An 11,070-nucleotide genomic window follows, 5' to 3' on the forward strand; every position below is an offset into this window, starting at 1 on the left:
TTTTATAATAGATATGGGAAATATGATTATTATACTACAGTAGCAGAAACAAATTGTGTACAAAAAATTAAGTGCATTGCTTTTTTGTGTAATACATTTTATTCTAAATAAATAGAGTGGTACACTCCACGAGTAAACTGTAAATGAACTAAGTGTACTTTTTTAAAAAGTGTAGATTTTGGGTTTTCTTAAAAAAATAAATCATCCAACAAACATAATACAACTTCAAACAGTGTTCTGGTGCTGGTGATGAGCCAGCATTGAATTCATTTGGATACAGCATTACCTCATTTCCTTTGAACCCTAATGCACCTTTACATGCTATAACATCACAGTGAGCCAAAGATTACACCTCCGTAAACCTTAAATATAGATTTCATCATGTCACGCTGATGATTCTTGGTTGTACTTTGAGAGCCATAAAATTGGGCAATCACCTGAACATGACGTGTTCAATTAAAAATGATCTGATCAATGTCCAGTGCAACGTGGTATCTGAATGTAGGTGGGAGTGTGCAACTAAACCCAACATGTGACACATTTTCAATAGATTGTCATTTATTCAGTATTTCTTATATAGTTATTCTGTAAAGCTTTGATCTTATTGTCTTTTATGCAGAATCTTGCCGTTTCCTGTAGCCAACATTTATTTGACCATATGGGGTCCATTTAAAATGCATGAAGGCTGATAAATAGGCCCTATGGGTCCATCTGCTGAATCCAGGATCCCAGTGTATTAACCAGCTGAGGAATCTGAGCTAAGCCCATGCTTCCTCATCTGGCCTCCAAATGTGTTGCATCCAACAAAACTGCATTAGCACTCAATTCACATTTTAATAACACGTACCAAAATAGAAATAAGCATTGACACTGGCAAGCGGATCCGAACCAGAGACACACATCTGGCTCCGATGAGCGACTGGCAAACGCAGGCCTGTTTATCTGCTGGTAGACCACTGACGTACGGCACTGTTCAAGCCTTTACAACAGTCAGAAATCAATTAAGAGAGGTTACGTGTGGGTCAAATGTCTTGCAGTCATTTTTAAGAAATCCCCTAATCTTTCTTAGACGTTGCATGAGAGCAAATACACAGCTGGCCTCCCTGCATTGTGAGAAAATACTTTGACGGTGAATTAAAAAGGCCCTGGAGTGACTTTTTTTTTTAACTTCAACTCAATCTTCATTTTAACAATCACTGGGTAATAAAGGCTGTGAAACTGTGAAATGACTTACAATTTGGGGGGTTTATGTAGCATCACACTAACAAACAGCTGATGAACATTAGGAACACTAGTTTTTCCCATGTGGTGACAAAAACCAGTCTGCTGTGAAAATGGCCTCAGTTTTTTAATACATAACTCAAACGTGCATTGTGTGGTTTGTATATACACTCTAACTCCACAAACTGAAATCCTGTTTGTCCCTTCAGGCTTCTGCCAGTAGTTACTGTCCCCAAACTTAGCACCAAAGAATGATAAGATAATGTTTTGCTTTCAACAGCAAAATACAAACATTTATTTACTGCATGAAACATAATGATACTTAGGTGTGTGTGTACACTGCTGCATTCAGAGTCTGCGTATGGACTCATTTGGCCATATTTCATCCTGTATTGCCAATTATTTTCCTTTAATCTCAGTGCATTGGTGAACTGTTGCAGGTCCCACGTAGATGATGTGGGTTTGAGCTAATCAAGCCGGCTCACATAGATCCCGAAAAACGTGCCAAGTCTGAGCCTGCGCAAGACTGATTTACTGCACTCAGACCCCAAAGGGTCTCCAAAAGCCAACAGCTACAATATTTTTCATCAGGTTGGCTTTGTGATAATTGGAAATGATTAATTAAATAGACGTTTGCTGGGAAGCGTAACCGCTAAAGCAAAATATCATGTAATATAATAGGGAATTGTAGAGGGGCCAAATAATATTTTTAAAATGACAGTTTTACCTGTAATGTTGCAGTTGGTATTATATTTAAAGGATTCACATGACCAAACCAAACAGTTTGGATTTCTTTAAATTACCACAAACTACCAGGAACAACAGCCTTCTGGACCGCTGACTGTTATGATGATTTATACAAAATATAATTAAAAAGGCAGTACGTTGTCATTTGTGTATTGTTCTTGGAGACTGTAGGGGAAAAGGTCAAGAGGCTCTCATAGGACCCATGGTAAAGAAGTGCAGCCATATTCAGTGTAGACTACTCACAGCTTTGGAGCCACTGTTTCTGATGTTGTATTAAAAATATGTACATTTTAAAAAGTGTCGTCACTGAACTTGAATGGCTGCTGAAAGGAGATGAAACCATGGGCTGAACTGTGTCGCCGCCTGTTCATGTGACAGCTGATTTCAGAGGAATTCCCCGACCAAACTTTTGCCCCTTTTACCTTTACCCTACAAGCAGTAGCGACGCTACGTCACAGCGCTTGGCTAGATCTCGCGATAGCTGCAGCGCATAAAAAGCCGCCGCCTGTTCGTGCAGTATCAGTCAGCTCATTGACCGTTTGGAAATAGTTGAGTTACTCGGTAAGTGTCCACTGGTATCTGTTTCATTATGTTTTTTTTAACTGCTGTTTAGTGCAGTAACATTGCCTTTCTATCGGTAGAAGGTTCGCTTGAGTGTTTATTATTATGTAGCTAACTATGAGAAACTTTAAGGAACCCAATACGGAAGTAACAACCTCCAGTTTATCTGCTGTAAAATGTCGTGATTCTACGTGTTTGTTGTTTTCTTGAACTAAATCGCCTTTTCTTTGTCTGCAGGTTTATCTGGACAGAAATGGCAACCGCTGAAGTTATTCCAGCTCAGGTGAGTTAGTCTTTGCCCTCAGGTACTTTAGTTTTAAGTAAATCTCGTGAAACTATGCTTTCAAAGGTCTTATGTGGTTTACAATTTTAAAACCATGGGTTTACGCCGATAGCCAGCCGCAAAATAGCACTCCGTAATGTTTAAACGAGTTCAGAGACACTCTGGATCAGACTACACTGAATTTGTAGACTTATACGTTAACTTTTTTCTTTCTGTTGGCTTTACAGAGTGTGGTGGAGAGGGTCGCCAGCCTTCCTCTGGTCAGCTCCACCTATGGCTTGGTGTCCAGTGTGTACTCCAGCACAAAGGACAACCACCCGTACATCAAGACTGTGTGTGAGGCCGCGGAGCAAGGAGTCCGCACCATCACCTCGGTGGCTCTCACCACTGCTTCACCCATCATCGACAAGCTGGAGCCTCAGAGTAAGAACCATTCATCCATCTGTAGACGTGGTATTAGAGGTGGGAGGAGGTCAGAGTGAAACTGCAGGGATGATTAAACTGAGTCACGCTGTGAAACCGGAAGTTCAAGTCATGCCGTTGAGGCATTGCGACCTTTCACCCACTTATAATCAGGCAGAAATAAGCATCATAGCTTCTGATACGGTTTAGATTTTATACTTGTTTTACTTTAAGGAACATTTTCTTACTTTATTTAATCTTAAGCGTTCTTTTGTTTTTTCTTCTATAGTTGCCATGGCCAATGATCTTGCCTGTAAAGGTTTGGACAAGATTGAGAAAACCCTACCGATTCTTCACCAGCCCTCTGAGCAGGTATGCATTGATTCATCAACAAGCTCAATTTCACAATGTGAAATGTGCTAATCTCCTCTGTTATCAGCCGTGACCTTTGTCTCATTTTTCACAACTGCTGTTTCCTCACAAACTTTAAACTCATCCTTTGCTGCAATCACTAAAAGAAAAATGCATGTGGACCTCCCCAGATTGTGTCCAATGCCAAGGATGTAGTAACCACTGCTAAAGATGTCGTGACGGGCACAGTGTCCGGTGCCAAGGGCACAGTCTCAGACACTCTGACCAGCGTTGTGGAGAAAACCAGGGGCGCGGTGCACGGTGGGGTGGACAAGACCAAAGCTGTCGTCAACGGCAGCATGAGCACTGTACTGGAGAGCAGAGTGGCACGGCTCATCAGCAGTGGAGTCGACACGGCCCTGAGTACATCCGAGAGTCTCGTGGAACAGTATTTGCCTATGACTGAGGCTGAGCTGGGTGAGTGGACTCAAAAGACAAAGAAAAAAAGCCTCTATAGATTTTTCTTTAAATATTTAAGGAAAAACTTCTAATGATTTACTTTTTACATATAATTTAAAAGGTGGATTTGTCTCCAGTTTGTTTTTCAGATAAACGGAATACAAATAAAAGCTAGTGAGATTAAACGCGTGTGTGTGTGTGTGTGACAAGATGTGACAAAGTTCAGTTAGTGGTCCGGTTTCCAGAAAAGCTGACCGGATCAGATTATGTGTGTAAATTTGCATTAGCGCCTTGTTTGGGTGACTACATATTAAAAGAGCTGAGCTGTGGTGTGTGTACAGGCTTATGAAACAGTCTTGTACACTATGATTCTTTCAACTGATCTCTTCTCACGGTTGTGAACAAGTACAACTAATATGTTTTTACACTTGTCCACACTTTAGGTTTTAAGAAAAACAAGACAACTTTATATAGTTTGTTGTTTGGCCTTGTTGTTTGACTGGGATTTTCCATGTTTCCCTGCCTTATGACAGAGCTGGAGGCAAAAACTGTGAAAAGCTGTGACAACAAGGAGCCGAGCTACTATGTCCGCCTGGGCTCTCTCTCCACCAAGCTCCGCAAGAGAGCGTACAGCAGAGCCGTGGTCCAGATACGAGATAGCAAGCAGCGCTGCATGGAGTTCATTTCTGAGCTGAACTCCACTGTTGACCTGGTGGGCCTCCTTTCTCACACACGCACACACAAACATAATGAGCAAGGAGCAAGATTCACAGGAAGGGACTTTTTTTTTTTTTTTTTTTTGTCTGTCTTTTTTTGGGGGGTGGGGGTTCTAATACATTTACTCTTTTATTCCTGGATATCAAAGAAATGTTCATTATTCAAACAACCAGTATGTTTTAAAGTCATATATACAGTATTTAGACCATTTTTGAATACTTAACCCTTAAAAAGCGATGACACAACTCATTCACTGACATCAGTAAACACCACACTGCTTGCCAGCATCAGTCATCGTGCCAGTATTGGTTCATTTTATTATCCAGCTGATAGAGCCATTCTGTCCTTTCAATGCTTTTGGACTTAAAGAAAAATAAACGTTTCCTGTGTTTTTCTTCAGATTGAGGTTGGCAGAAAGAACATTGACAGTGCTAACCAGATGGTGAACAAGAAGTTGAATTCCCTGGTTGCATGGAAGTCCAGTAGTCCAAACCAGGAGAACTGTCATGAGGCAGAGGTAAAGCTATACATTGAGATAAAATATTATCCATAAGATTCACTTATGGTAGAGTACACAGCAATTATCTTATCAATCAAAATCAAAGTGGGAAGATAATGCAGATTTATTCAGATCTGTTCCCTCCATCCATGCAGGTAATTGAGTCCCGCACCTTGACCCTAGCGCGTTCCCTCACCCAGCAGCTCCAGACCACCTGCCTTGTCCTCGTCTCCAGCCTGCAGGGTCTCCCCAACCACATCCAGCAGGAGGCGCTGTCCCTCGGTCACTCAGCCTCACAGGTGTACACCAACTTCAGCAAAGCTAAGGCGCTGGGAGACCTGCCAGACACAGTGTTGACCAGCAGCAGAGTTCAGCTTAGCAAAATGAAAGAGTCCCTGGACAACGTCATGGATTATCTGATCAACAACACGCCACTCAACTGGCTGGTGGGACCTTTCTATCCACGGATGGCTCCTGAGCCCACTCCCATACCAGCCTCTGAAGACAGCAGCACCTACGCCACATCCTCCAGCTCTTCTTCTACACAGGGACAGAGGGAGGAGCCCATGGAGGTGGAGATGGAATCCCTGTAGTGATCCATTACAATTTAAAGCTTAATATTCTGAATTCTGTGGCAATATTTGACAGCTTTGTATGCAAACTTTTACTTTATATTTTTTAAAATCTCAAATGTATTAGCACAGAACCTGAAATATGTAGTTCCACAGTACCAAGAAAGTACATTTTAAGTTTAGAATCTTGAACTACATAACTAATTTCGCAATTCATTTTCCACAATTATACAAATCATTTATCTGGAAAAATAAACCTGTGCTTCAGTATAAACGTGTCAAATCTGTTCAGAGTTTGCATCAAGTTATTGTTGAAAGTTCTTGGGGACTAATACTTTTAGTTTTATTATCATGAAATGTGTGTAAGCCATTACCTAGGCATGGGCTAGCCATTTGGTTTCTATTATACAAGATTTACTCCACATGGTACATTTTAAGGGGAAAAAACCCTCAGCTGCACATTTGAAATGCCATCACAAATAATTTGGCACTTACTCATGAATTAACATTTTTTTTTAAAAATCTTTATTATAGTTTTAAAATCCACACAAATGCATTGTAAATACATTGCACAGCTGAACATGTATAATAGAAACTTCTTGAAGTTAAAAACGTTTCTGAGCTCCATCTGGACAGACATCCTGGACACTGGGATATTTGGGTTTCTTCGGTCATCTGTCACAGCCACTCCGCTGTGACAGATAATCTATCAGACTCTGAAAAAGAGACATAATAGTTTCAAATTGAGTTTATGTAAAGTTTTTAATGAAGTGAGCCTTCTCCTACCGAGAGCTTCTTAATCTGGCACCGCGCCACGTCATCCAGCATGTCCCAGTTAATGTCATCTTTAGTCTCTTCAGAAAAGCTCACCATCTATAAAGAGAAACACTTGACTTGTAAAATACATCAATGTCTCGTATCTGTTAAACCGCAGCACCTCAGGTCACATAAGGAACACTATTCAAAAATCTGACTCCATACACTGAACTCAAGAACAAGGACAAACTCCTTAGTTTTAGGCCAAGTTTGACTCTTAAAGGCAGCACAAAGAAAAATGTAAAGAAAAAAAAAAAAGTACCAGTCCCTGTGCTGTGGTTACAGTGATGTGTGCAGTAGAGCCTGCTGTAGAACAGTGCAGATCACCAGCAGAGACCACAGACCTGAGGGTCAACACAGAACTCATATCAGTGCACTTTAATGAGAGCTGACAGTATTTGTACTCACCAACTATTTAAAAACAACGCAGGAGCTAAACTTCACACTGTAGAGCATTAAAAAATAAAATAAATAGTTGTAGCCAGAAACAAAACATATGCAATACATGTTTCTGATCGAACAAAGGCGTCAAACAGACCTGAGTTTAAGTCTGGACTGGCTCAGCGGGGACGGGTCGTTGGTCTTGCAACTTGCCATGCGGCGAGTTCTCTTGGTTATGACTGAGGGTCTGCTGCAATTAGAGTGCTGGTGTTACAGCTGAACGGCCTTTCATTTTACCTGGTTGTTTGCATACTCCACTCCCCGTGTAGAAGAAGTGGTTTTTTTCCCATGCCAACTAAAAAGCAGCAATGGCCAACCTCACATTTAAAAGTGCTTAGCGAGGGTTTTATGACCTGCTCAGACTGACGCTGGTGACCAACAAAAATTCAGTCAGGGGTTCTCTTGGGGGTCTTGGTATGTTACCAACATGGTACCATCAAAGAGTCAATATATCCTACTATATGTAATTTTCCTCTGATGATCTAAACTCTGTTCACAAACTAATGAGCTCCATTGATGTCATTACCTCCTGGGTATCTAGAAATCTTTGAGAACTCTTGGCAGGTGGAAGTAATGACAAACATACCAGTTAAGAAGAAAACCAGTTCAAGTAATGCTGGATAAGGCCTTGATCGGGTTCATAGAAGTAAATAACCATGCACTATGTGACTTTGAGCTTAATCCTTACATGAGATTTCCAGTGCTGTTACTACAGACTAATGTCCTCGTCCTTTTGGTTTCCTTCACTCCCTAAACACAAAGACACAAAACAAGAAGACAGAAAAACAAGAAGACAGAAAATAAAGAAATGTAAACGATTGCTTTTATTCCCCAGGGATCGTGTTTTTTTTTTGTTTTTTTTTTATGAGGACTGGAAAGTTTAAAATCACAGTGACAGCCATGCCTGTGCAAACACACCTGCTGCATCACCTACCTTTGAGGTTTTGGCTGAGACCCTGTGGGTTGGGGCAGACTGGTCTGGTGAATCAGTGGATTTAGCTGCAAAAATACAAGTACAAATAATGGCAGCTAAACAAAGAAAAAATAACTTGGAGAAATTGAGGTTTGTGTCTTTAACTATGACAAGATAAATTGTTAACCTCACTGGACAAAATGGAAAAATGTAGCTTAATTTCACCTTTTTTACTGGTTATCTTTTTGCGGGGCTGGGCTACCTCACCAAACTCATTCTGCAAAAGGTCCAAACATAACATATGATTAATAAAAAAATAAAAATATAGGCAGATAATAACCAGAAACCCAACTCACCTTACTGGCTATTGATTCCTCACTGGCTAAGAATTCCTCCTCTACAAGAGAAAACAGTCGGTAGTTGTTGTTCATGTAAGACGCTCAAACTAATAAAAATCACGGAGGACTCACCGCTTATTAAATCCCCTATGAGGGCGTTTTGAAGAGAAGGAGGCATCTTCATCAGCTCTACTTTGAATACTTTTTCCACTGTGGCCAGCGTGTTCTCCATTTTGGCCTCCAGCTCGTTCACGCGTTCTTGGGCTGTAAGGAAAGATGGATGGACGTCAGAAATGAAGTATGAAGCTTTACGTGGGTGCGGCTGCAGCGAGGCTGCACCTCACCTTCTTTCTCAAACTGTTGGATGAATAGAGCCAGCTTGCTGCGCCGCATTTCCCGGCTCAGCTCTTCTTTACTCTGCACGCTTCTTGTGTTTTTCGTCCGCCGCGACGCCATCTCCCCACGCTGCTTTGGTGGACTCGAGTTTGTGATCAAATAACTAGACAGCCGCACACCTGACACCGCAGCACTTTTAATGAAGATATCCATGCGCGCAGCGGGGTGGAAGTAATGAGGTTATTCTAGAGCTGACCGTGTTGCTTGGCGAAAGGATACACTTCACAGTGATCAGCCACAAAACTTGAACTAATGTTAAAGGAGCTAACTGTAATCAGAATTTGCAACATTTTTTTATTTCACCACTGGGTGGCAGTGTTTTACAAGACATTGTTTTATGAAATGGACATCCAGAAAAGTATTCACGTGATTTACTCCACATCAAGAGTTTCTAATTGTCACTTTTCAGATTTTCAGGTTTCATTTTAGAGGTTTGCTGAAAAACAGCAAAAAAACCAAACAAAAAAAACACCCTGTGATTGTGACCTTTCTTGGTCCATCTGGGGTTTCCACAGGCCCTGAATAACTGCAGCAGGGCAGAGTGGGGAGGTTTGTTTGCTGCATTGTCAGAATCAGAATCAGAGACTCTATTATCGTGGCCCTTAGAGGCTAAACGGACTGCAACTTAAGAAAACACCAGCAATAAGAAAGACGCTGCAAAAGCACACAAAACACAACGGAAGTGTTTCTGGGGAGAAAATAACCCCCCACCCCATTTCGGCAGCAGTCGCCCGACTGCCGTGGTGAAGGAGGCTAACCATGGTTGATAACTGTTTCGCCCCAGGTTGTACAAATAGACGAGGAGAAAAGTACGTCGTTTTACCGCATTCCCAAAGATGCGGAAAGGCGAGCTAAATTGAAAGATTAAAAGAGCCAGGAGTAAGCCAAACAAGACTGAAAGATGGGACCCTCCAGCCGTCGGATTCCGCTTGTGCAGCGATCATTTCATATCGGGTAAGTTACCAAATACAAGCTTTATAACAGAAATATTTTCATTATTTACTAGACTATCATTGTGGTTTCTGATGAGTGCAAAACCACATAGTTGCATGCATTGTGGGCTTTCTGTCGTGCTTTCTAAGTTAGCAAGCTCTAAAGTAGAAGTACTGAAATGTTTGTTTATTTTGTAGGCAGAAAGAGCGATAATCCATTGAGTCCGGACTTTATTCCATCTATTTTCAACTACGTTCCATCTCCAGAGAAGAGGAGAAGAAAAATCAGACTGGACGTGTTCAACAGAAGACAGAAAGCAAAGCTACAACAGATAGAGCAAAGCTATCTGCAGAAGGCATCCCTCCAAGGTGGATATATCAAAGTCTTTCTCTAGTGAACTGTTGTAATATATGTTGGATCTACTTGTTTTCTTGTTGCATGTTGATTTGGTCTCTTACTCTAACTATCATACTTAAATTAATGTATGTAAAAGATCTTAATCTGTTGAACCCCACTTTATCCTACTCGGTAAAATTATAAACCACAACGTTTCTGCACAATTGGTTTAAGTTTAGTACAAGCTAGTAGTGGTATCATGTACTGTAGTAGTATACTGTAGGAATAGAATGATTGACACAAATGCGGTTTATATCTTAACACCTCTCTTAATATACTTCTTTTGTGTTTTCACCAGTCAACCAAGTGATTATCCCCAAGATAACAGCAAGAATCCTACAGAAGACCAAACTCCCATCTCACAGCTTTTGAAGGACTTCACCAATGAAGAACCTGGAAATGATGTCCAGCCTGTTCTCCATGAGAATGTTCTACTATGTAGCACTGAAACATGTGGTAAACGCCTCCAGTCTCTTGAGCAAGAATGCCAAGCTCCTAGGACTGAAAATGTGTTGCTGAAAGAAAAAAAAGAAAAAGAATAACACTACACTGAATGAAATGAGCTTCCATAATGATGATAAAAGGGTTGATATTCTTACTGGTTTACCAACATATACAATTCTCATCTTGTTTAACATGTTTTCAGCAGTACATGTTAACGTTAATGAAGCTTTGAATGAACTTGTCCTTTGACTTTTTGGATTTCTATTTCAAATTTGACTCAACCACTGTTTCAAAGCTTTTCAAAAACTGTATCAGTGTGATGCATTGTAGACTGGTGCCAACTCTAGTGTTGTGGCCTGACAGAGAATCCCTAAGACAATCTCTGCCATTTGCATTTTGGAAGAGCAGCTTTGAGAAGACTGTTTGCATCATAGATTGTTTAAAATATTTCTAGAGAAACCGAGTAGATTGCTAGCCAGTGCTCAGTGTTACTCCTTGTACAAGTTACATCACACAGTAAAATATTTAATTGCAATTTGACCTCAAGGTTCCATTTGTTTCGTCTCCTCCGGATGGGAAAG

The 11,070-nt window shown here is 40.8% G+C and overlaps 2 protein-coding genes across 2 annotated transcripts; one reads left to right on the forward strand and one right to left on the reverse strand.

Moving 5' to 3' along the window:
- Nucleotides 1-2,464: 2,464 nt before the first annotated feature.
- On the forward strand, nucleotides 2,465-6,066 carry plin2 (perilipin 2). The gene is made up of 8 exons (XM_063465198.1): nucleotides 2,465-2,529; nucleotides 2,767-2,812; nucleotides 3,040-3,235; nucleotides 3,504-3,586; nucleotides 3,757-4,042; nucleotides 4,558-4,736; nucleotides 5,142-5,258; nucleotides 5,396-6,066. Exons 2-8 carry the CDS (start codon nucleotides 2,783-2,785, stop codon nucleotides 5,831-5,833), a joined length of 1,329 nt encoding a protein of 442 aa, XP_063321268.1. The 5' UTR covers nucleotides 2,465-2,529; nucleotides 2,767-2,782; the 3' UTR covers nucleotides 5,834-6,066.
- Nucleotides 6,067-6,439: 373 nt separating this feature from the next.
- On the reverse strand, nucleotides 6,440-8,776 carry cdca9 (cell division cycle associated 9). Its single transcript, XM_063469019.1, has 10 exons — nucleotides 8,665-8,776; nucleotides 8,453-8,584; nucleotides 8,339-8,379; nucleotides 8,208-8,259; nucleotides 8,004-8,068; nucleotides 7,758-7,819; nucleotides 7,167-7,259; nucleotides 6,891-6,972; nucleotides 6,599-6,685; nucleotides 6,440-6,528 (listed from the first exon to the last, which is right to left on the reverse strand). Exons 1-10 carry the CDS (start codon nucleotides 8,774-8,776, stop codon nucleotides 6,484-6,486), a joined length of 771 nt encoding a protein of 256 aa, XP_063325089.1. The 3' UTR covers nucleotides 6,440-6,483.
- Between the last annotated feature and the right edge of the window lie 2,294 nt (nucleotides 8,777-11,070).

Source organism: Pelmatolapia mariae, linkage group LG3_W (genome assembly GCF_036321145.2).
Source record: "Pelmatolapia mariae isolate MD_Pm_ZW linkage group LG3_W, Pm_UMD_F_2, whole genome shotgun sequence".
In the NCBI taxonomy this organism is placed as follows: Eukaryota; Metazoa; Chordata; class Actinopteri; order Cichliformes; family Cichlidae; genus Pelmatolapia; species Pelmatolapia mariae.

Coding starts and splice junctions, on each gene's coding strand:
- plin2 (XM_063465198.1), top strand. CDS start 2,783: ATGGCAACCGCTGAAGTTATTCCAGCTCAG. Junction 4,737..5,141: donor TGAACTCCACTGTTGACCTG/GTGGGCCTCCTT, acceptor GTTTTTCTTCAG/ATTGAGGTTGGCAGAAAGAA. Junction 5,259..5,395: donor AGAACTGTCATGAGGCAGAG/GTAAAGCTATAC, acceptor CCATCCATGCAG/GTAATTGAGTCCCGCACCTT.
- cdca9 (XM_063469019.1), bottom strand. CDS start 8,776: ATGGCGTCGCGGCGGACGAAAAACACAAGAAGCGTGCAGAGTAAAGAA. Junction 8,069..8,207: donor AAAGATAACCAGTAAAAAAG/GTGAAATTAAGC, acceptor GTATTTTTGCAG/CTAAATCCACTGATTCACCA. Junction 6,686..6,890: donor TAACCACAGCACAGGGACTG/GTACTTTTTTTT, acceptor TTCTCTTTATAG/ATGGTGAGCTTTTCTGAAGA.